The 24,708-nt window shown below is 48.9% G+C and overlaps 1 protein-coding gene across 2 annotated transcripts in view; it reads right to left on the reverse strand.

Moving 5' to 3' along the window:
* Positions 1–5,332: 5,332 nt before the first annotated feature.
* Positions 5,333–24,708, reverse strand: part of ABTB2 (ankyrin repeat and BTB domain containing 2) — a 114,398-nt gene continuing 95,022 nt past the window's right edge. For both annotated transcript variants that reach the window (XM_059475055.1, XM_059475054.1), the window contains exons 4-17: positions 21,734–21,886; positions 19,928–20,093; positions 16,797–16,886; positions 16,258–16,359; positions 14,775–14,871; positions 13,993–14,128; positions 12,726–12,952; positions 11,862–12,040; positions 11,390–11,495; positions 11,138–11,240; positions 10,599–10,689; positions 8,913–8,981; positions 8,401–8,514; positions 5,333–7,120 (exon numbers count right to left, since the gene is read on the reverse strand). In XM_059475055.1, coding sequence (XP_059331038.1) covers positions 6,923–7,120; positions 8,401–8,514; positions 8,913–8,981; positions 10,599–10,689; positions 11,138–11,240; positions 11,390–11,495; positions 11,862–12,040; positions 12,726–12,952; positions 13,993–14,128; positions 14,775–14,871; positions 16,258–16,359; positions 16,797–16,886; positions 19,928–20,093; positions 21,734–21,886 — 1,831 coding nt within the window. In that variant the 3' untranslated portion in view covers positions 5,333–6,922. The remainder of the gene's footprint in view (positions 7,121–8,400; positions 8,515–8,912; positions 8,982–10,598; positions 10,690–11,137; positions 11,241–11,389; positions 11,496–11,861; positions 12,041–12,725; positions 12,953–13,992; positions 14,129–14,774; positions 14,872–16,257; positions 16,360–16,796; positions 16,887–19,927; positions 20,094–21,733; positions 21,887–24,708) is intronic.

Raw genomic sequence — 24,708 nt, forward strand, 5'->3', positions numbered from 1 at the left:
GCACAAGACAAAGATCCCACTCCTGTGCTAGATCCAAACACAGAATGGTGTGGTGGGAGAAGTTTGGAATTACTAGAAATGGATCAGCTTCACAGTTTTCCCCCTCTGTTTTTCAACTATTTCCAAATTCTTGGAATTACTCTCAAATACACCCAAGAAAATTCCTGTGAAAAGATCAATCAGAGGAACATCCTAAATAGAGAAAACTGCCTCCAGCAGCAGCTGGAATGATCCCATTGCTGCTCTCACCTGGTCTCCAGGTGCTCCTGCCAGAGCTCCCAACAGCCACTGCCATTCCCAAACAGGAGCCATGGAAGACATTCCTGCTGTCCATGAGGGTGAGGAGGCTCTTTGGGATGTTCTTGGCTGTGCAATCAGACAGGAGAGTGTCAATGATCCCGTGCTCCCTTCCGAGCCAAAGCAGCCCCGGATTCCTTGAGATGATCGGCACCTCTCCCAATTCCATTCCAGAAACATCCTCCCACTAACCCAGGACTTTCCTTTTTCTGCACCACATCAGGGATGTGTGGCCCAGTGCGCCGGGCAAGGGATGCCCCAGCATTCCCGAGGTGTCTCAGCATTCCCAGGGATGCCCCAGCATTGCCGGAACGCCCTAGCATTGCCTGGGATGTCTCAGCACTCCCGGGGTGCCCCGGCATTCCCAGGGATGCCCCAGCACTCCCGAGATGCCCCGGTATTCCCAGGGGTGCCCCGGCATTCCCAGGGATGCCCCAGCACTCCCGAGATGCCCCGGTATTCCCAGGATATCCCAGCACTCCCGGGGTGCCCCAGCATTCCCAAGGGTGCCGCTCCCCTCCGCTCCCGCGGTGCGGCGCCGTCCCGGGCTGCAGTTCCGGCGCTGCCCACGGGGCGGCAGCACCGGGCGCTCCCAGCCCGGCCGGTGCCGCCGTCCCGGGGCGGCCGCGCCTCTGACCCGCCCTGAGCCGGCGGGGCCGCGAACGCCGCGGGCAGAACCCCCCGATGCCCCTGTGCCACCCTCCAGGGCACAGGATCGCGGCATCCCCTGAGCCAAAAGGGACCCGCGGGGAGCACCGAGACAAATCCTGGCCCCGCACAGGACCCCAAGAATTCCCCGCCGTGCCCGGGAGCCTTGTCCGGAGTCCGGCTCTTCCCCCACGATCCTGAAAACACAGCGGGGCTGGGACAAGGATGACGAGGGGGCAGTTTTGTTTATATCTCGTTATACGATCGTTCTGTAGCTCCGTTATGTATCGTTATCGGTAACCCTACAATCCATAGGTCCCTTATATCTCGCTATTCATCCTTACACGTCGCTTTCACGGCGGCGGCTCTAGTGACCGACGGGGGCCCCGCCTGGCCCCCGCTCCCCTTCCCGCGGTCAGACCAGGTTTCCTTCCCGGCTCCAGCCCTGGATTCCCGCGGCAGTCTCAGGTGTCTCGTTCCATAAAGCAAATTATTCACAGCAACACAGAGCCAGCCCGAGCTGGTCCCTCCGGAGAGCATCGACCACTTCATCCTTACCCCAAACTGTGCGTTCTGGCCCCTGCACATTAATTCAGATTTCATTCTAAAATGTTCATTTTGGCCCCTACAGAATCTGCACGGCAGCGACGCCCCGGGCCCCGCTCGGCCGAGGCAGCTCCGGTGTCCCCTGCCTGCAGCTCCCGCTGCTGCCGCCGCCTTCCCGCTCCGTGTCCCGGGACGAGACAGCGATCCCGGCACCGGGACAGCGATCCCAGGATCGGGCACCCATCCCCGTGCCAGGACAGCGATCCCCGTGCCGGGACACCAATCTCCCGTTCCCCGCTCACCTCCGAGCCCGGCCCCGCTGCTCTCCGGGCTCCGCCGCGGCGCTCCTGAGTTTGGTCCCAGAAAAAACCTCGGGTTTTATTTCTGAGTTCGGACTAGCAGGACTTGCCCCAACCCCCCACGGCCCCCCAGTGTGATGTAGGGACAGCCGGAACCCCGGCGCTGTCGGGCCGTGCTTTGCACTGCAATGGGGGGTCCCGCCGAGCGGGCCCGGCCCCGTGTGGGGGCTCCAGGGACAGCGGGGGCGCCGCTCCGGCCCTCTGGGCTTTATTGTGCGGCGCCCCGGGGGAAAGAGGCAGGGGGGATAGGGGTGAATGAGGAGGGGAGGGAGAAGGGGGCAGAAAAGGGAATAAGGGCAGGAGGAAGCAGGGGTAGAGGGAGGTACAGGATGGGACCCCGAGGCCTCCATTCCTCACCTTGGACCCCCGGAGAGCCCGGCCCGGCCGCTGCCCCCGCACCGAGCGCTGAACGAGCACAGGAGGCCGGGGTGGCTCCCGGGTTTCAATCCCCCGGTCCCGCCCCGCGCACCTGAGCAGGGCCCGGCCCGTTTGGGGCCGCTCGCCCCGGGATGCGCCGGGAGCATCGCCTTGTCCTGGTCCGGGATCAGCCCTCCGTGCCCGCAGGGAGATGGGAACGGCAGCGGGAGCCTCCCATCCCCACGGAGGCCCCTCTCCACTGACCCAGCGTGTTTTCCACCTCCCTTGTCCCAGACAGGGAAACACTGGCTGCTCCTCTGGGCAAGGGAACGGCTCCTGTGCTATTCCCAAAAACAGAACCCCTGGAATTAGTGCCCTGGGAGCCCAGTCTGGTCCTTCCAGTCACTGGGGGTCACCCAGAGGGTCTTCACCAGCATAAAATGAAAATGACATCCTGGTCCAGTGCATTCCCAGCAGGACTGGACACTCCTGGGCACGGTGACCAGTCCATGGAAGTTGGACCAGTGACAATTCAGGGGGATTTGAAGTTGGATTCTTGCAGATTTCATTGTGCAGACGCTCCAATTCTTTTTTGGCACCTCTTGTTTAAATGTTTTCCTGCTGGAAGAGGTGAATTAGTCTTTTGAATGGCCAAATTGCCAGAGGCAGGGAAAACCAAGCAGCATTCCCTGCACATCTCCATCACTTCCACGTCCACCTGCAGCGAGTGGCTGAAGGACAGGAGCCAGCCCAGGACAGGCTTGGAGATGAGGCTTCCAGCCCAAACCATTCCAGGATGATTCCACAGTCTCTCCCTGCATTAATTTTCTATTGTTTCCTCTCAAATTTAGATGATTTGTTAAAAGAAAATAAAATCTTAAATTATTCCAGGAATAAAAGGGGGAGTTGTAAAACATACAAGAATCATTCCTATGTCCATGAAATAATTTTTAAATTGGAAGCTTACTCCATCATCTCTGTCCTTGTTTTGCTTTTCTGGAAATCCTTAGGATCTTAGTTTCTAGGTGTATTTCCCTCCCCAAAAAGGGATGGAAACATCCTGATGCATTAGGGAAATGTTTTTTTTTTTGTTATTCCAAGGAATGACAAGCAGAGAGATGGCTTGGACACTAGGGATGAACACCCTCAGCATTCCCTCTCTCCAAACCCTGCACAGATGGGGCTGGGAATGCCGGAAGGAGCCGGGTGTGCCTCTAATTGCAGAGCGTGCCTTTAATCCCGGCCTAAGCCAGCTCAGCACGGGGACAGGCCAGGACAGGTCTGGGCACAGCCCAGCACCCGGGTGCATCAGTCCCGGCCTGCTCCACACCCTCCAGGCCGCTGTCTGCCCATTCCTGACCACTGCAGCAGGATCTCTCCCTCCTCTCCCACAATTTCCCCACAGTGACGGGGTCCCGTGGCTCACTGCAGGCAAATGTGGCAGCCACGTCTGGCTGAGCAGCTCCCTGCAGGTGGCGGCGAGATGTGACCTACTTGTCACTGGAACCACGGCCCTGCTTGGAGAGCTCTGAGCTCTTCTTACAGCTGGAGCCAGCTGAACCCAGCCTTGTCCTGGGAGGGAGCAGAACCAGGGAAACTGAGGCTGCTGCCAGCTGGAAATGCTGCCAGGACAGGTCTGGCATCCCGGAGCAGCAAGAGGGAGAACGGAGCTGGGTGGGAAGCACTGGGTAAGGGGCAGGAGGAAGGTGTGTCCTTTCCTGGTGATATTCTGGCCCTGGTGATATTCCCTTGGGAATTTTTAACTTGCAGAGCTGGGTTTCTGTTTGCCTGTGCACCTGGGAATCGCAGGTGAGGGCCCTGGTGTGTGGGCAGGGCTTTGTGTGGGAGCCAGGGCTGTGGATGGAGAGAGGGACACGGGAACCCTTCTCCTGCCTGAGCTAAGCATGGAGGGAGGATCAGCAGGAATAGGGATTGCACTGAGATGACTCCAGCTCTGGGTTGTGTCACTCCTTTTTCCTTGCTCTGCTGTGATTTTATCACAAGATACCTTTTTTGTGCCCTTCTTTTTCTTGAGCAAATAATGCCAAGTGCACCATTCTGTGGATTAATGGATCCCTCAGGCTCCAGTCTGCCCTTTGGGGAGGCAGGTCCAGCTCTGGAGCCCTGTCCTGTGCCACAAGCAGTGTGACAGCAGCCTGCTGCCCCAATCCCTGGGGAGTGTCCTGCCTCCCCCCTGTGGCAGGTGCAGGAAGCAGGGGCTGCCTGCCTGGGCAGCATTTGGCGAGGGCAAAGGGCCTGTGAGTGGTGCTGCTGCGTTAGCCAGGGCCTGCCTGCTGTGCAAAGCCTTATTAGAGAGCCAAAAGGGCTTTATTTCAGGCTGGAAGTCATCGAGCCTGTTCAGGCAGATGTTTATTTCCTCTGCTCCCTGGAATGATGTCATTGTGGCCAGTTCTGTGCTTCCCCAAAGCTGGGCAAGCTGCTCTGGTACTTTCTCAGGCTCCCCGGGAAGCACTCTATAAAATACAGGCAGTGTACAACTGGTTTCACAAGGAATTTCTGTTTAGCCTACTCATTAAAGTGCTCCAAAGGGAATCTGAGGTGTTTGTATTCCATGATTCTTGAGAACCAGTCCCTGTTTATGCTGGCAGGTTTCCAAATACGGAGAAAAAAAGGATACTTCTGGGTCAAATTCTTGCTCTTAAGCTTTTATACTCCTTACCTCTTGGATGAGTCCTGTGCTCCATCAATCCTCCCAGAGAGCACCAAGCAGAGCCCTTCTGGCCTTTGGGATCTGAGGTGACATGGAAGGATCACCTGTTTATTTTTTTAATACCTCTGACCTAAGAGTTACTTTAACCCTCACTGTTTTTCCTGCTGCAGAGAAGAATCCTGGAATTAGGGGTTTCTTGGACACTACATTTGCTGCTTTCTGCTGGAAAGCAGGTAATCTTATTCCAGCTAGGGAAAAATGCAAATTAAACTTTTTAACTTCACAAAAATGTCTGAGCCTAAGAAGGGGAAATGAATGCCTCTGTATCCCTTAAATTAGATTTATGTACACCAAAACCAATTTAAGATGCTTCAATTGCAACAGCCTTTTCCACATGTCTTTAAATCTTTTTTTTTCCTACTGTTAAGAGGAACAGAACAAAAAACAGCACCTGTGTATTTTAAAATTACATTGTTAATAAAATCCCGGTACATTTACATAAATGACAACATTAATGTACAATTAAACAAAGCATTGTAATATTACAGCAACAAAAGAGGACCTACATATTTGTACAGATAGCTGGAGCAGCTACTTGAAAATACTTTCCAAAATAAAGCCTTTTGTGGCATTTCTCAGTGATAATTTTGACCCCCCTGTATGGCTTTCTGTAATAAATAGGGTTATTGGAGCTGGTGATGTTCAGCAGATGTGTACCTAAAGCACAAAGGGAGTGTGCCCTGACCAACCTGTCAGCTGACTAAAAATCCTTATCCATGCATGCAATTTGCCTCTGTGTAAATCCTTTAGGAACAAGGCCATGTCAGATTTTGATGGATTTGCTGGGAGATGCTGGTGGTTCCTTCTCCTTCCCTTTATCTAAACTGTGTCTGTGCTGGGCTTTGGAGCCCGGGCCCAGCTGAGCCTCCTCCTTCCACTGTGTTTAGATACAATGGGAATAAATTGTTGAATTTCTAATAAGGAATAAATAGTTCTCCACTTAAAATTTGGTTTCCTCTTGTTCACCCATCTACAACAAATGGAAGTGTCCTGGCAAATGATTTTTGGAGGGTGCTTAGCCCAGCTCAGTGGGAATAGCTAGAGGTCTTTCCTTCATCCCAGCCAGCTCCAGAGAGAGAGCGAGCCACTGAGCTGGATGTTCTTTGGAGGCCAGGGGAGGCTTTTATTGCTTTTATTGCAACTGGGCAGTGTTTCAGCCTACTGCCAGCTCCTGCTACACCTGAGCCTTCTACAAAGTGTCTTTTGTGAGGTCAGGTCTCACAAGCAATGTCCAGAAACAGGCTTTTAAGGTGAAGAAAGTGACTGACTGACACTATCAGACCTTGACAGCAAAAGGGTAGACAGTCTTTTTCTTTCTCCTCAAAACAGATCCAGATTAACAACTGGCACAGTGAAATTGTATTTCAAAACACTCAAACCCCCAACTCTCCCCTCCCCTCCCTGCCCCAGCTCAGCTCCTCATATTAGGCTTAAAGAGTGAGTAATTTCAGTGTTAGTATTAGTTTCTACTCAGCTTTGAACATACAAAACCTCTCTCTCAAGGTGCAAACAGTTGTGGGGGAAGTTTCTGTCAGTCTGTAGCGATGCACAGATGCTGGTACTACTGAGGGGAAGTATTTGTGTGCAGACAGATGGCTCTTGGGATGGGCTTTAGGACCAGGAAACTCCTTCTAGGCAGCCTTTTTACAGGGAAAACATCTGTGTGGATGAACCTAAGCCCATGTATTAGTGCTGGGCTTAGCTCAATTGCCTCTTTCTCCACGGGCCGGCGCCGTGCTCGTGGAAAGGGCAGCGCCCCTGGCCGCGGTTGGGGCTCTCCCCTGCAGCCCAGCTGGTGTCTGGGCCATGGCAGTGTGGTTGTGTGACAGTGTTGTTCCTGTGGCAGCAGCAGCAGCAGCACAGAAAGGCAGCTCCCCTCCCTGGGCACGGGGGGTGCCCGTTCAGGCTCCAGGGCACTCTCAGGAAGGTGCAGGGGGCAGCCAGCCCCAGAGCAGCGCGGTTTGCCAGCGGGACCGGGGCTGCCTCACACCCTGGAGGTGACGTACACCGAGTGCAGGCGCCCGGCCAGGGCTGCCTGCAGGTCCCTCAGAGGGTCCAGGCCCTGCACTTTGCTGTTCCTGCTGTAGATGAGCTGCTTGAACGAGTCCTGCTCCAGCAGGGAGCTCATGTGCTTGAGGAAGAAGCCCTCGCAGAAAGAGGCCAGTTCTGGTGCATTGTGAATCTGAGGAAGACAGCAGCATTATTAACTCCTTCTGTACATCACAGACCTAAATGACATCCCTGAGTCTCTCATTCCTAATGCTCTTCTGCTTTTTGTCTCATGGAAAGCATTAAAAGACAGGAGTAACAATGGAAAAGCACTGAAGGCAGGATTTTGTCTGATCATTTCTCCTGGTGCTTTTTGCAGGAGGGCATCCAGGCTTTTTTAATTCCTTCCCCTGCTGGCCTGCTGTTGGCAGAGCTGCTGGCCTGCACTCCAGCCCCTTCCCTTCCTGCAGCAGAGCAGCTGGCTGATGAGGTGGCCAAGGTACCTGTTTGGCTGAGCCACAGCACACACACAACAACGCTGCTGTGCTGGCAGATGGTGAGCAGGGCTCAGGGCAATCAGGACACGGGTCACAGGACGGGAGCCTCAGCCCATCAGGGAGGGGCTGAACACAGGAGAACACGGATGCTGCACTCCTGAACCACCACGAGGTGATTTCTGCCCGGGACCTGGCTCCTTTTGCTTCAGCATCAGTAACAAGAACAACGAAACTCAAATTCAATATTAAGAAGCTCTGTGCACACACAGCCTCTTCCTGGGAATTCTGTGCAAATAATAATTTAAGGAAAAGTACATAATGGCCAGTAGGGAATGCTGTTTCCCCTTTTTACCACTGCACACTGTTAAATTTTAGGTCTGAAAGAAACCAACCCAATGTGAGAAAAAAATTGAAAAACATCAGTGGGACAATACACACACAGTGGGAAAAAAATCATTATCAGCCCTCTGTGCAGTTTTCTCCTTGTCTTTAAAGGAGATCCTGCAAAATTCCAGGAAGAGCAGAGCATTTCTCTGATTTATGTTATTTGCTACAGAGGTGTGTATCTGTCACACAACAGACTTTATGTTCCTTTTGGAGCTGAAAAGAATATTTTCTAGCAGCAGGGGTGCCAGGAAAGGGTTCACTCTGTAGTTGCTGTGGTGTGATCAATTGCCCCTGCTGCTCCCAGGACTTGAATCCCTCAGGATTTGCTGATGTTGCTGTATCAGCCCGTTAAGACAGCTTTCCCCTACTCTGCAGGGATCCCCCATCCATTTCATCCATGATTGCTCCAGACAAGAAAACACACCGGGGCTGTGCAGGACTTTCCAGCCTGGAGCTGGGAATCATCTCCCTCGTGTTGTGGCTGGGAGGAGTTACCTGCAGGGAGGGTGCCCACCTGGGGTTTTTAGTTAGCAGCAGCAGCACACAGGCTGCTCACTGGGGTTCTCAAACCAGGGGGGGTTGGATCTACCTTTGCATATTTATAGATGTTGACAGAGTTGTCCATGCTGATGGTCTGGGCACAGAGGATTTCACAGTGTCTCTGGAGGCCGTCCAGCTGGAACAGGCTGGCAGCCGACAGCAGCTATGGGGACAAGAGAGAGGCTATTTGAGATCATGAGGCTTGAAAGGCCTGGGGAAGGCAAACAGGATGGATGATTTCCTCTCTGAAGAGTCTCTGACTTGCTGTTTTAATGGCCAAGTCCTCATCAAACAGCAAAAAGGCTGCTCCATGCTGAAGTGACAGACTGACACATTTGCCTCTTAGCAAAGCTCCTCCCACAAGCATATTTGCTCTCCTTTCTGTCAGCACGACACAGAAACACCAAGCAGCGATGTTTTGAAATTTTAAAGCTCATTTCCAAGCGTTAAATATGCTCCTGGACTGAATGGGAGCCTGCTGTTAGCTCCTGGATTTTGCCTTTCAACTCTGTTTTATGCCCCAGCGCACTTGGCAAGACTTGGAAGAAAAAGCTCTCTCACCTCTAAGATATCAGTGGTGGGAATTTCCATGGATTCTGTCCCTCCATAGTATAAATACTGCATCAGCATCTGGAATGGGAAGAAGGCCAGGCATGAAGTTATCAGGGCAGTCACAAGGGGCTGTTGATGGCTGTGCTCCCCTTCCTGAGCAGACAGGAATCGTGTCCTGTGCCGGCTCTCACCTCCGCTGGTGGCTTTTTTCTCACTCCCTGGCGTAGCAAATCTGCTGCTTTCTAGCAGTCCTTTTTTCTCTTGGGCCCTGAAAAGGGCCCTGCTGGGGACCTTGGGCTGAGGGTGACAGTGTGTCTCTCAGCAACACCACTGTCCTTGTCTGGGATCTGGGCTGCTGAAGCCGGGCAGACCGGTCACGTGCGGAGCTGCCAGCGAGCCCAGCGTGAGCATCCCGGGGACCTCCCAGCCACTCACATCCCTGCTGGGCTTCTAATCAGCTTCCAGCCCCTCTCCAAGCCCGGAGGAAAAGGCATTAATTGTCTGCAGGGAGAGCAAGAGGCAGCTCCTGCTCTTTGATCTGCATGTGCCACCCCCAGCCCAGGCAGCGTCAGGGGAGGGAATGGATCTGCTGTTGGATCACAGAAATGTCCTGGGTGCTGTGTGGGGCTTGCAAGCTCTGCTTGCCATTCCTAACAGGGCTGGGAACAAAACTGAGCTGGTCCTTGTGAGATTGCCTTGTTTAACAGAGTTACATGCAGCGCAGGACCCACATCTCTGGTGCCTCAGCGTCCTCCACCCTACCTGAGCCTGCCTCTCCTTAACCCCTCTGACTGTATTTACCATCAAATTGTCAAATACTGCACTGTTCCAAATCTTTCTGATTTGTCTCTCTCCCTCCACTGAAGCACAAGTTTATCTTTAGAAACCTTTTGATGTACAAATGCTGTTAAGGAAGCTTATTTCAATACTCAGTTAGATTTTCTTCTCTGTTGTGGCTTGAAGCTGCAAAATTTGGATGTCACTTGTCCAACACAAAACTTGTACAGCCCCTTACAAGCAGAACAAAGATGTTCTCACGGTCAACTTATTTCCCTCTAGTGGGATAACAGCACTGCTGACCAACAGACCAGGTTTGTTTGCTTATAAAAAGAGAAAAAAAAGCCTCAACCCATTAGTGAAACAGTGACATGACCTATTCTGCACTTCACATCTCCCTGTTCCTCCACTAAATACGGAAATGTCATAAAAGCAAAGCACAATTCTCAGTTCTGAGCCTTTCTTGACAGGGACACCATTGATTTCTTATCATCTGATTTGAATTAATATGATGCTTGGCAATGCACCTGCTGTAAATAAGTTACTTTTTGCTTAGCAAAGCATAAAAATGGTGGTGTAAAAAGTATGAAAATGGTGTGTTAAAAGTATAAAACTACTTTTCAGTAGAAGACTAGTTTCTCCTGCATTATGGAGAAGTCAGCTGCCTAGGAAGACAATAAGAATGTAGACTGGAAGAGTCTGTTTTAAGGCTGGAACTTTGGTAAAAGGGTATTTCAGAAAACTCCTTAAATTCAGATCTGTTGAAAGGTACTCCATTTCCACTTGTAATATTACCTAATTATGGTATTACTTATTATCTACTTATGATATTACTACTTAGGTTTGTCTTACCTTCAAGTAGTTGAGGAAAGAAAAAGATGAAAAAGAATAAAGAAAGAGTTGGATTAAGTCCCATACCTTGAAAATGTTGTATTTCATATCACTGATTTCTACAGTCTTGCTGCCATGGCCATCATGCTCTGTTTTATTGGTCATTAGTGTCTTGAACCTGGGAATGGTTTTAAACAGATTTAATTGAAAAGACTTGATTTAACTGTATTAGTGTGCCACACACTCATCACAAACAGCAAGGGCAAAACAAAGATCCCTCCTTGTTCTTTGCAAGCTGAAAATTGAAACATTTTCTTTAATTTGATGATGATTCGTTCAGGGACAATTTAAAACTGTAAATTGGCTGGATCTGATCTAATCCCACCCTGTGATAGGTGGCAGACCCTGTTTCTATGCCAAGAACAGAGAAAGAAATTGCAAACTGCAAGTGCACCAGGTCAGTGTGAAAGCTGGAGCAAGTGCAGCTCTCCCTGCAAACTCTGGGAGAAGGAATGGGAAGGCAGGGAATGGCTTGATATGTACACTCCATCTACCACACATGATTTCAGGGGCAATCATGGCTGGATTCATTATTCATTGTGGATTCATTATGGTTAGTGACTCACCTGTTAGATGCAGTAACCAGCAGGACTTTGTGTGCATAAAAGAGCTTTCCTTCCACTAAGAAAGTTACATCAGACATTTCTTTATTGTTCAGAAAGTGAGGATCTGTTGGGTAAAGTGACAAAAAAAAAGGTGGCACTTTTTTTTTTTTTTATACTGTCCATGCTTTTCAGAGAAGAAATCCAAGCAAACAAATTAAAACCCCCACCCCAGCAGCAACCAAAAGAAGCTCACTGCTGAGGTGAGCACCTTACCCAGCCGAGCTGGCAGAGTCTTCCGGATCTCGGGAATGCTGGGAATGGGGCTGCTGCCATAGCAGTGGGTGAAGATGGATGCCAGCTGCTGGTTGATGGAATCATTCTGTGAGGAGCATGGAACAGGGATCAGCAATTCATCATTTAGCAGGTTCCAAATGTGCTGTAAGGGCTCACCTGGGGCTTGCAGCAACTGCACCCCACAAGAGTTACCTCCCCACAGCTTTAAATTAAGGCAGAATTACAATATCTATGGAGTTATGGAGGTATAAAGAGCTGCAGAGCTTGCCCCAGATGTATGTTTGAGGACTGTCTGGGGGCTATTTATGAATTTAGATAAATGCTTCCAGGGCCATTTCCATGCCATAGCTCCAAGGGACTTTGCCCAGCCATTCCCTTTTTCCTGTTGTGCACAACAACAATGAAACCCCAGAATACTCAGCTCTGGCACAGTTATAAAACTCTGACTTACTTTGCTGGTTTTGAGGATGTCAAACATGAGCTGCAGCCCCTCAGTGACCAGCTCTTCATTGTAGTCCTCCTCTTTGATGGTGACAAACTCCCTCAGCAGGGTCTGCACCACGGAGTAGCGGGACTGGGAGAAGGTTGTCCGCAGGGACTCGATCCACACGTGGAGCTTCCATGGCACTCCTGCAGCCACAGGGAAAAGGGACAGTGAAAAATGATTTCCTGAAGTGCCTGTGAGGAGATTATCCTGCTCCTATTACTAACACTTGGCAGCACTGAAGTAGCTCTACCTACATCCTAACAGCAGATAGATTTTTATCTTGATATTAAAGGTGACTGAACTGGGTCACTGACAGGTTAAGTGGCAAAGGATTGGCACCAGGATCATAAATTGGAAATTTCTGCTGATTTTTAAGGATCAGAGACGCTCTGTTTTGTTCTGAGCTTCATGGTTAGTCAAAACCACAAGACAAATTTGAACTGAAGTTGTAAGGATACATAATGCCACACAACTGTGGTGTGAGGTCTTTTCTCCCAGTTACACACAAGCTTCAAAGCTTTTATCTCTCCTACCTTGAGATCAGTTTAGTTCCTTCACCTTAAACCATTGATAGAGTGAATTTTAGGTGTAAGTATCTGACAGGGAGAGATGCCCCTTCCTTTTGATACGTGTGAACAGAAGATCCAGCCAAGGGTAAGGGACATCCCAGAGCAGCAGGAATTTGAAAAGAACCCAAACTTATGAGGAGCCTTAAACACTTTTAAAATTTAGATTACACAGCTTTGCAGTTGTTGCTCTTCTAAGTGAGAGAGGCAGAAGGAGGGTTTCTATGCCTTATGTGCACAGTGCAGAGAAGGAAGAGCTCACCCAGGGCCCTGAGCTCCATGGTGATGTCCACGTAGCCGTGCTCGGCGCTGTAGTACATGGCCTCCTGCAGCGCCTTCATGCGCGTCTTGCACAGCCGCACCTGCCCCTCGCTGGAGCTGCCCTGGCTCGAGGTGTCGCTCTCCACCCCCTCGGCCAGGATCTCCTCCAGGGACAGCACGTCCCCCTTGGCCTGCTGCGGCTGGCTCAGGAGCTTGCGCAGGACGTTCCTGAGCAGGACGAGAGGTTTCGCTTACTGACAAAGGAAATTTCAACAACTCACACAGGACTGTGGGGATTTGGGATTAGGGATCCGGCTCAGTAAACAGTAATTTCCTTCCCAAAGACAGCTGGTACTGTGGAGCAGTATGGAAACCACTTGTCCTTCCCTACCCCACATCCTAGAAACTGGTGCCCCTCAGCAAGGGCAGAAACATGGCCTATACTCCTCACACGGGGGGTTTGTTTGGAATTTCACACGGCAGTTGCAAGAAACAGACTTTTCTGTTTGTGTCTTGTTTGGGGAGTTTGCATCACGGGTGTCCCTGAGCCAGCTGGGGACAGCTGCTCCAGACATTCCCCAGCCCAGCAGGGCCACCCAGCACTCCCTGTGCTGCTGCACTGCCACCAGCCGCTGCTCTCCCTGCACCCACACCACACCCTGGGGCTAAATTCAGCTTATTTAAGGACCCAGCTTTAGGATCACCCCATCCTATCCTACGGCAGAACAAGCTTGGATCTCACTAATGTTTTTTCTGGGAACACAGAGAAGCTTGCAAGTAATGTCTTATTTCTGAACAACCACCCTGAAAACAGGGTTGGAGAGCCCAGGCTGGCTTGTTTAATGATTCACCTCTTGGTTGGCCACCCAAAAACCAGAGATGCAGACACCCAGGCTCTGCTGTAAATTATTCTTGCCACCTCAACCTGATTAGATTCCATCTCAGAACATGAACCAGGATCTCACAACCCTGATCTCGTAACCTATGAGATTAGAGTCCCACGATGAGAGTCCCACCTTAGGTGTAGGTGGGACTTGGTCTGCTGATGTGGGGCTTAAAACCAGCTCACTCTCAGCGCTGCAGAGCCAGACCAGCAAGTGTAAGGACAAGAAACAGCAAACAAAGATCTTTGTTCTTTGTTGTCAGGAGAGTCTTAATCCCATCTGCTGAACTGCACAGGCAGGGGTTTGGGTCACAAAGTCCCACAGGACACACAGCAACACCCAGAGTGCAAAAAGGTCTTGTTGTGAGCAGGAGCAGAGCACTACCTGTGGCCGTGTGCTGCTGAGTGGCTGAAGCAGTTCATGTCCTCGTGGAGTGACGATGACATCCCGTTGACTTCCAGCATGCTCAGCAGTGGATCAGCGCCCCTGCTGAGCAGCAGGCTGACCAGCTCATAATTCCCTGGGGAAAAAGGACAGGAACATCAGCATGGTCCCTCTGTGGAAGCACAAAACACAGGACTGGCCACAGGCAGGACTCCCTGGCTCCGTTCCCATTAGAGGGAGTAGGGAGTGGTGGCAGGACATCCAGCACTGGGTGTCACTGGGAGAGGAAGAGGCCTTTTTTATCCTTTCCATAAAGCTTGGAACACAGCAAGCCAGCCACTCCTCTTCATAAAAGCACAAAGATAACAGAGAAAGAAACAAAAGGAAAAAAACTAAAACCACTTTGAGGTGAGAAGTGTTGACAAACAAGGCCAGCACAGACTTGTTCTGAGAATGTTCAGCTCCTGACAGCCCGCTATAAGAAATGCAGAATTTTTACCAGCATTAATAAACCAAATTTCTTTATATAACAGTTATTTTTCCTCAGGCTGAATGGAAACTTGTTAATTTTTCACATCTGGGTGTTGCTTAGGCCCACAGACATGCCCAGACTAGACAGTTTATGTTCCTTGACAGTGCTGAGTGAAGGAGTTGGTGCCATCAGCTCTGCTGTGCAGGCTCTGGGGAGAAGTCAAGAGTGGGACAAGATAAAACAGATACTTGGGGCCCATCAGGCTGGTGGCAGGAAGAGATGGAGAGTGCTGAGGCCACAGGGAGCTCACCTGCAGCTGAGGCCAGCTGGAGGGGGGTCTCAGCATAGTTGTCCTCCCCAGTGTTCACGGCAGAGCCCTCCACGTGGGCACCAGCATCCAGGAGCAGCTGCAAGGGCACAGGAAAGACAGGGAGTTGGGAAAAGAGCAGTTCAGAAGGACCAAGCAGCCAGGGCTAGGTGTTAGAAAGGAGAACCAGTGAGGAGGGCCCATCTGGAGAGCACGTCCTCCTTTTTTAATCTCCTTTATGGTCGTGGCTGTGCAATTGGAATCTCCAACCCCAAAGGGCTCTGCAATCAGAGCAGGAAGTCCATCCTAGCTCCATGCTGTGCACAGGAAGCATGGTTCCCCCAGGGAATTACCAGGCTGGTCATAGCTCTGGAGCCTGTGTAGGGAGGCCTGGCAGCTGCAGGACTGTCACACAGAACCTGCTTTCAGAGCTGCTGTGAGGGAAAGAGCCCCCTCCAAGTGAAGGGGAGAAGGTGCCAGGGTGATGGGGATGCTTTATGGCCAGGTGGGGCTGGCAGAAGGCTCTGGAAAAACCAGAGCAGGGCTGGCAGGGGCTGGCAGGGAGGATCAGCCCTGTGTGTGTGTATCCATCAGGATATTCCATGCTTCCACGACTGTGGGCACTGCAGTACACAACAGGAGCTTTGATTCACTTGGCTTCATCTCCTGGGAGAATCAAACTTGTATCTCACACATAAATTAAGGCTGTCCAACCTCTGGAATACCAAAGGCTACCTGGGCAGTTTGCCAGGTGGAATCTAATCTTTATAATTATGTACAAATGTACACAAACAAAAGATGAGTGTGTGCAGCCTCCATTTACTTACATTTTTATTTTTTTTTAATTTTACTCCTTCCCTTTGAGCAGAAGGTAAATTAAATTCAACAGCAATTGATTGTCTGCTGTGATCAGTTTTTCATTCCCCTGGAAGTCTGGGTAGCATTTCTGGGGCTCCACCCCATCCTGCTGCCCCCTGTGATAATTCCACAAAAAAGGGAGCAGGGAGGATGCCACAGGCTCAAATCCCACAACAGCTTAAGTCTTGCTCATGCAGTTCTCAAGGATTATGAAGGAAGTTACAGATGATTTGCTGCCATTAAAGCAGACATCAGCACACACTGGATTTCTGCATGTAAATTTATAAACCAATTAATATCTACTGTTATAAAGCTCCCGATCAAACAGCCAACCTGCAACGACTCCACGTGAAGCACAAGTTTATTTAAAACTAAAGAAATGATTGTGCAGCATTGTTTTAGGAGCAGTGAGCAACACTAAAACCAAAGAAAAATATAGAAACACGCTGTGCTTTGTTATCAAAGCCTTACTAGGAATTATGTCACTAATTTTCATTCTCCTTGTTTTAAACAGCAGGCAGTTTTTTCACTGGTGTTTAGGAGGCTCAGGAAGGCTGGGAACAAGGGCTCCCAGGGCTGCATTTCAGTGCCCTGTGCCTCCTGGAAGGATTCCTGGCTGGAATCTCACCTGTACCACGGAGATGTGGCCGTGCAGCACAGCGAAGGTGAGCGCAGTCCAGTGCCGGCTGTCGGGATGCACCGAGGGGTATCGTGGAGAGCCACTGGGCACCTGGAGCAGGGAAGCAGCACTCATTACCCACTGCAGCCTGCCTGCCTTCCTCCCCTGCCTTCTACAGAGCCAGCCTCTTCCTCTGTGAGTGACAGACCCAGGGAATGGGGACTTGGGCCACTTGGGGAACACTGTGACCACCACTCGCTCTGCCCCATCCCCTGGGACTTTTAATGGGCTCCCTGGTTTCTCCCTGTGGCAGTTCCTTCCCTCCCCCTCCCCTGCCCATTAGACTTGCCAGTGCCAATCCTAATTGGAGCCACTGAGTACTCCAAGGTGTTTGGAAGGTTTCCTCCCCCCTCCCAAATCCCTGAAGTGATGGTTTTAGGGAGAAATGCTTTCTTGAAGCTTCAGGACTGAAGCCTTCAGTTGCTAGGAGAGATTTTAGAGCTCCTGTTAGTTTACAGCTGGATAATTATGGGCAGAGGGTTACTCACTGGTATATCTAAATTTGCTCCAGCATCTATAAGCATTTGGACCATAGCTTCATCTCCAGCAGCACAGGCGTACATGAGGGGGGTCATACCCTTCAGAAAGAAAACAACAAATAAAAACAAAAACAAAGTTATCTTTCTATCCCTACCAACAGTGACACTGTCATGGACACAGCCAGTTTGAATCTTAACCTACAAAGTGTGTGTAGGGACAGCATACATGTATTTATAAAGCATTTCTGATTTCTATGCAGAGTGGGCACAACTGATACTGGAAAATGACCTGGACAAACATCACTGGACAAGGCTGAAAGAACACAAAAAGGATCACTGAAAATCCTAGCCCTGTATTGTTCACAACTCTCCAGCTTTCCCAAGGCTGCCAACAAAAAAATGCCATTTCTTGGCTCATTTGTAGCCAAATGAACTGAAGGCAGAAAGCAACACAAAAATACAGACGATGAATTTATTTGGCAACTTCTCCCCATTGCTAAAATCCTATTTGCCTCAATATTTCAGCATTTCAATCCCATAAATCTCCCTCCCTCTACTTAACCAGCAAACCATGACGGCTCAGAGATGAATTATGAGAAAAATGAGCCTTACTTACAGAGCTCATTCCTGAAGTAGCCAAGGACAGAAAGGAAATGGCCTGGTAAAATCCATTCCTGCTCACATCCCACAGCTTTCCTGCCCCCTCCCCTTAATTATTGCAGGCATTTGAATTTTTTACAGGCAGCATCTCCGCAGCTCAGTGTGCAATAACAGAGCTTCATCCTTAATGGAGCTGCACTGTAAAATGGAATTACATCTCTCACACAGGAATTCTGCTCTTGACTCTGTAAAGGTGTTTTTTCAAAGCAGCCACAACTCCCAGTTTCCTGCTTTGGGGCACTTCCATTGGTGAGGATATTTCTGGGTGAGATATTCTGGCTTCTGTGGGGCTTGGGAGACTCCACACTCATTATAAACTGAGAACTCAAATCACGGGTCTGCAGGCACAAACCCCAGTCAGGGCTCTAAAACTTGTATAGACTTACACTATCCTTTTTTAAATTTTGAATGTTAGTTTTGCAATTCCTTCTTGCTCCTTGCAAAGAAAAGAAGAGACTGTTCTCCTAAACATCTCCAATCCCCTGAAACCAGGGTGCTTGTTGGTCCCCATCAGAACTGAATACAGGGTCCTGCTCCAAACTCACGTTTCTGAGGACATGTTCTGAGTTCTTTTCCACAGATTTCCATGTACACAGATGGGCAAGTGGGTCTGAACATCCTGGACATGCTCACACCCTGGGAGTAGTCAAAATCTCAGCCTGGATCTAAAACCTTTGTATTAAATTATCCAGCAGCTCCATCATACCCAAGTCAGATTTCCCAAGTTTGGGCACCTGGCTTTGTCTTTCTGTTTTCCAAAGGGAGCAAAACAAGCCGGTGGCAAAGTCCAGCTTTGGCTTCCTGTTCCAGCTATGGCAGAGCTCCTTCTCAGAACTTGGATTTAACTCTGCCTGCGGTGGGCAGTGCCATGCAGGCACTTGCTTGCACACAAAGCTGAGTTGCTCCAGAGTCAAGTGGAGAATTTCCAAGAAACTATGTCTTCAGAGGGGGCCTATCCTGCCCTTTTTGTTGGTTCTCAAAACATTTTCTGAGGGCCAAAGACACAGAGCTGCCCCTCTCACAGCAGGGCAGGCAAGAGGATCCCACCCACAGGATAAGACATCAGTGAGTGATAGCAGAAACTCCTCAGCCTTCCCGAGGAGCTGCACACAGGAGCCTCTGTGCTGACAAAAGCCAGACAGCTCCCAGTTTGCTGGCTGTGTGAGAGGTAGAGGACATCGTGCAGCAAGAAGTGACAGTCCTGCTACCAGTGTCTGAGGTGTTGGGGCACAGTGGCTCATAATGCAAATCACAAAATAATATTTGAGAGATTGAGTGGCCTCTGGGCTACAGGAACTGCAAAAGCTTATTTTAAAAAATATAAAGAGGAAGTGGGAAACCTTTATAATATAAATCTGTGACCTCAGTCACTTTACTGAAGTGAATATCTATGATGAGATACCCACCCCAGTGACCACAAAGCTCCTGATACTGGACCTGTAAATAAGGCAACTATACACCCAGATATGTCCAGGAGCAGCTTCTGCTATTTGTGTATACATTCACACTTCCCTTAAAACTGTAGGATGGTGGGAAGTGCTTTGGAAGATGTGACAGGTTCAGAGCTGGGTCTGAAATGTTACTGCAGTAAAATGCTGGCAGTGAGAAAACCTCTCTACCTGAACACAAGCCCTTCCCACTGCTCAATATCCTCTTGTTCCAGAGATGTGACAGCTCATTCTCCTCGCTGTGACAGCTGTAACGAGTGTTTATTTAGGAGAGGTCGCTTTTTCCCCCCTTTTTTTAAATTAAAAGCTAATTCCATGCATTGAATGATATCCCAGAGGACAGACTCTGCTGTTACTTGATGGGACTGACAGCATGAGCAGAAGCAGCCAGAGACTCCCAGGACTATCAAATCCCTGTGGTTCAGAGTAGCTGAGCAGGGAACAGTTAAAAATGGATAAACAGACACATCAGCATGATGGACTATGAGCAAATCTAACACTGACTGACACCAGGCCACTGGGGCAGGGCCCTCAGTACTGTGTCTTGTATTCCAAACTGCTCTGAGCCCGAAAGCCATGAGACAAAAACACCTTTTGGTCACTCCTCACTAACCCAGCCGGGATTTGGGCTGTTGAGACAGAGGAGAGTGTCACTGGAAAAGAAAGCACTTTGCTTTGACATCCTCTCAGCATGTATCAGACTTTCCATTCACTGCCCCTGTGTTAACCTGCCTGCCATCAGTGCCTGAGACAGCCCATTCAAAGAAGAACAGACATTCCAGCTGATAAACAATCCACTCCAGGCTCTAATGGGTTTCTTTTTTTTGGAGGGGTGGCATGACAGTGGGGTGGGGACGTATTTTTTTGTGTTTTAAGGGATGCATTTTCAGCCTACTAAACCACAAGCTAGAATTAGAAAACCCTTGGAGAGGCAACAAACACGAGCTGGTATTGATTTGCCACGTGGAAAGGAAGGAGGGAGCTGCTGATGCAGGGGGTTTTGGGGCGGTGAGGGTTTGTTCTGTGGCACACCTGATCATCCATGGTGTTCACCCCGTCGGGGCCCAGCGCATCGATGGCCTGGTTGATCAGATCCGTCCTCCCGCAGTTCAGCATGCGGAAGCCCAGGTCCTGCTGGAATTTCTCAGTAGCAGCTTTAGCATCCAGTCTCCTGAAGGAGCTGAAGCAGCATTCAGGTCTGTGAAAGACAAAAGAATTCCTGGATGGTGCCGATACCATAAAAAAATTTATGGATCCTTAGTCATTTCTGCGCAAAAAATATATCAAAATTTTTTTTAAGTATTAAAGTTAGGCAGAGAACACCCTCAACACTTTTCCAGCAACTCACTTGAAGGAAATGTTTTAACATTTCTATGAGGATCCACTAAATCCTTATCCTTTAGATGACTATCAGGACAACTTTTATGTCATCTGGAAGGAGCCCAGGGATTACTGTAAATCCTCTGGCTGTCTGCTCAGGCTCTTCTGAATTCTAGACCTGGAAGTGTGTCTCCTTCACTGAAGGATCACTTCCAAGCTGGAGGCTGGCACTGGGAGCTCAGCCCTTTGATGTTATTTTGGGGTGAATGCCTTCCACAGTACCTGCCTGGTTTCCAGCACAGGCTCTTGAGCAACCTCTCAGTGAGTGAGATATCAGCCTGCCAAGTTCCTCTGATAAATGAGATGCTTTCAGCACAGCCATCCTCCTCTGGAGAGCCTGGACAGCCTGCCAGAGGAACAGGCCACTCATCACCTCACAGAAGATTCAGGATGAATCTCTCATAAAATCCTACCATAATCTTGTTCTAACTGGTATCACAATTTACAGTGTTACCCAGAATAACATGTAATTACTTTATACAATAGTAAGAAGAAAGAAAAAAAGAAGAATTATGTTAAAAAAAAAAAAAAGTGAAATAAAATGACTCCATTTGAAATCTAGTGAACTTCAAAAAAACAAAGGTTTTTGAAGATATGGAACTTGCCTTTGCACATTGTTCCTATCCTACAGCAAGTCAGGAATAAATAAACAAACAAATAAATAAACAAACCAACCAGTTTCAAGACCTTCTTTCCCCCTGAACATGCTGGATACAAAATAACTGCTTTAAAGGATCAAAAAATGCAATCTGGAATTAACTTTTTTTTTTTGCTAGTTTAGATCTTTCATTCAAGCTACCTTATAAAGCAAAGAATAAGTTTGTAGTTAAGTCTGAGGCACAGAAAAACCCTGAACCCAAATAGTTGCATTTCATATTTAACTTTCAGAAAGACAAAAAAATCTTTCTGCCCCAGCTGCAGAGTTTGGCCAAAGCTCCTTTATCTCTGGAAGTACCAGCAAGTTAAACATGTATCGCTTGTGCAGCACAGAGAGATCTGGCTTGTGGGAAATGTAGTGATAAGTGTGACCCTGAGATTAGCTCCATGCTTACAGCATGGTGCTAGTTCTTAAGAGTTGAACTTGATGATCCTTGTGGGTCCCTTCCAGCTAGGAATATTCTGTTCCAGCTAGGAATATTCTGTGCCTGAGCACTGGCAGCTCCCACCTGTGGCCTGGGCTGCGGCATTTCCAGCACCAGAGGGACTGATAAGAGACTAAGTGAGCTGAGCTACAGCCCACAGAGGGGACTTTCTGAATTTGTCACCTCTTTTGGAGCAGCAAGAGGTTTTGCTGTTTAATATTGTCCATTTTTGTGCTGGTGATTGGCCAGCACCTAACCCACCCCACAAATTGGCACATTGGCCAGGAAATCTCAACTTGGCAAGCCAAAACCACTAGAGGGAAGTTTTAAGAAGCTCCAAGGACCAGAGGAGCTCCCCAAAGCTGAGCCCACGTACTTGAGCTGGCGTGGCTCGCAGTCCAGCCCCGGCAGGAGCAGCCTGGCCGTCTGCCTGATGTCGTCGCTGTCCACGGTCAGGCTGCGGCGGTGCTCGGCGTAGGTGATGGCCACGCGCATCCACTCCATCAGCGGCGGCAGCAGCATGAAGGGGCTGTGGAGGGAGGGCAGAAATCCATTAGGGAACAAGGGCTGGGGCTGCAGGGCACTTGGTGGGTTCCTGGGTGTGCAAGGGGGAGCCTGGCACGGATAAAGGAAACTGGACTGTAAGGTCACGGTGTCTCAGCCTCGGTCACCCGAACAGTTTATGTAATAGCTGTGTCTGTTATTCTAAATAATCCATAGGCACAGGATTATTTATTATTTATTATTGTTTTTACACTCCTCCACTAGGAACGCTACATATATCCTTGACTGTTTGCAACTCCAAACCTTGATAAATTCAGTCCTGCCTCCATTAATCTTCACATTACTGCCATCCCCACGGCTTTTTGCATTTTGCCTTTCTTATGCAGAGCTCAGTTATGCCCACCTGACCCTCAGCTTTGCTCCCCTGAGTCTCCAGACCACAGAACTGGGGGAAGAATGAGGTTTTACTCAATATGAAGGGCTGCAAGGCAATAAAGGAATATAAATAAGGTAATAACAGCAGCACCAGCTTGTGATTAGCTCCCCTTACTCCTGCTGTAAGAATGAACACAGCACTGAGATCACACATTAATGTATAGTTACCATAATACTCTCATACACAACACATCTCATCTACCCTCTCAATATACAGCCAGACTGATCTATTTTGCTTGATTTTTCCCCAAGGATACCTGCCACCCCAGTGGAAGGCTTGGAAGTGCCGGCTGTAATGAAAACACCTCTCCCATTCCCAGAAACGACTTCATTAACGCTGTGGAAAAAGGAAAAAAAAACCAAACCAAAAACCTGTGCCATTTAACCATTCAAAAGAAATGAACTGAGGGGAGAAAGGATCAATTCCTTTACAAAGTTCAGAGAGAAAAAAAATATATATGAGGGAATATGAACTGATTTGGGCATTAATGAAAGCAGTTGAAGTCATGAAAGGCATTTTTCAAAGCTGTGCCTGTGTACATGTGTGAGGGCAGGAAGAGGGAGCTGCACCAATCCCTTTAGAAACCATTTATTCATAATGGGATTTACAAGCACAACTCCCTTTATCACGACTTTGAACACCCTTCAGGCTGGAATAACTCCACTCTGTAAAAATATGTTCTGTTCTCATTTTCCCAGTTGCAAGGTGCACCCAGAAACGTGGCCACTTATCACTCTACACACACACCCACCACTTTTCCCTCTTCTCCTCTTCTTCCTTTTCTTCTGAGTTGTGAAACAGCTTCTACAAAACCAGAGGTGTTTTAAGCACCGGATCCTGGCTTGCCCAGGGCCAGGGTGTGTCTAACAGGACACTGACTTTCTCCTGTTACCAGTTCACTTTTCTGCCAAAGAATCAGAATATCAAGGTTGCTGATATTGCAACAATCACCACTTTAAGAACCATCCAGCAGCTCATCCTTCCCAAGACTTTCTGAAAGGGATGGGATGAATCATTCCAGCTCATCCAATTCAGAGCTGATTGACCTCCCCAAGGGAAGAGCAGGAATTGTCCACAGGCATTTGGGAGATGCCTTTAAGCAAATTCTCTGCTCCAGAGAATTTCAGCTCTTATCCAGCCTGGAAAAGAGCCATTCACACTTTTTGAATGCAGGTACTTAAAAGAGGAGCCAAAATAATTATTTATCTTTTCTATGTACTCTGCAGAGCCTCTAGCATGGAATTCAAAGTTCCACAGAGGTGGTGAGGGCAGAGAGGTGGGCCAAGGAGGCCAAAAGCATCAAAACTAAATACAGAATTAAATTATATTTAGATTGGGAACGCTCAGGAGCACTGGAAAAGCTCATCTTACAAGAGATTCCATCTGCCACCTTTTGTGGTAAACAAAGCTTTAGGCCACATCCCAGCTTCCCTGACACTCCCATGGTGGGAGCACCGCTGGGCAGGAGCCCTGACCAAACTCTGTTGACTGACTCAAGGCCTGGGCAGCCAGAACCTGTGGTCAGCCAGCAGCAAATGCCACAGAGTCTGCACCAGAAATAACACCTATCTTGAAGGAATTTCCACTCTGCAAAAAATCCACATGTGCCAAGGTTATAAATGGCTTCCACACAAGCAGACCTTGGATGTGGAAAAGTGCTTTGGGAGGAATAGCAAGAAGAAAAACTTTTTTTTCCCCCTTCTGTTTCTTTTTTTAATCTCAACAGATTTTTTTCCAAAGGCTTTAAAAGTGACAGCTCAGACTGCCTGGTTCTCCTCGTGTCCAAAGGGGAGCAGACATTGGAATGCAAAAAGCAGTGTCAGGAAGGATGCTCTCATCCTGCTGTCCTGATTTTCCAAACCCCACTGCTGGCATTGCTGTGCAAATTGGATAAATCATTCTTTATTATTCATTATTCTATCGAGGGTCACTATAATGTCTTCAATTTTGCTGAAAAAACTTTGTTTCTCTGCAAAATTTTTAGTTTGAATATAAGCTTCTTACTCTTTTCCCCTGCTTTTATTCAATTATTTCCTTTCTCCCAACTTGGCCATGCTCTGGGAACAGCTTTATCTTCCTTTGCTCACTGACACTTCACCAGATAAGCAGCATTATCCCAGGATTGAAGCAGAAAGAAGAGGTGCAGTTCAGCTGAATCAAACACCAACACTGGGTCACATCGCACTAAGAAAATAAATGAAATTACTCATTTCCTAGAAAATAAAATGCTGTTCTCAACCCTGTGGCCCTTAACCTGGGCATCCATCTTCCCCCAAGGAATCACTGATCATTTCACAGTCTGCAGCAGGGGAAGGGGGGGAAACCTTAGTGGAAAATTAACTGGGAGATGCTGCAAGCTAAAGAATTAATTTCTGTCTCTGCGCTCCTGCCTGTGCCATGTTCTGCCTGGT

Source organism: Ammospiza nelsoni, chromosome 6, assembly GCF_027579445.1.
Source record: "Ammospiza nelsoni isolate bAmmNel1 chromosome 6, bAmmNel1.pri, whole genome shotgun sequence".
NCBI lineage: Eukaryota > Metazoa > Chordata > Aves > Passeriformes > Passerellidae > Ammospiza > Ammospiza nelsoni.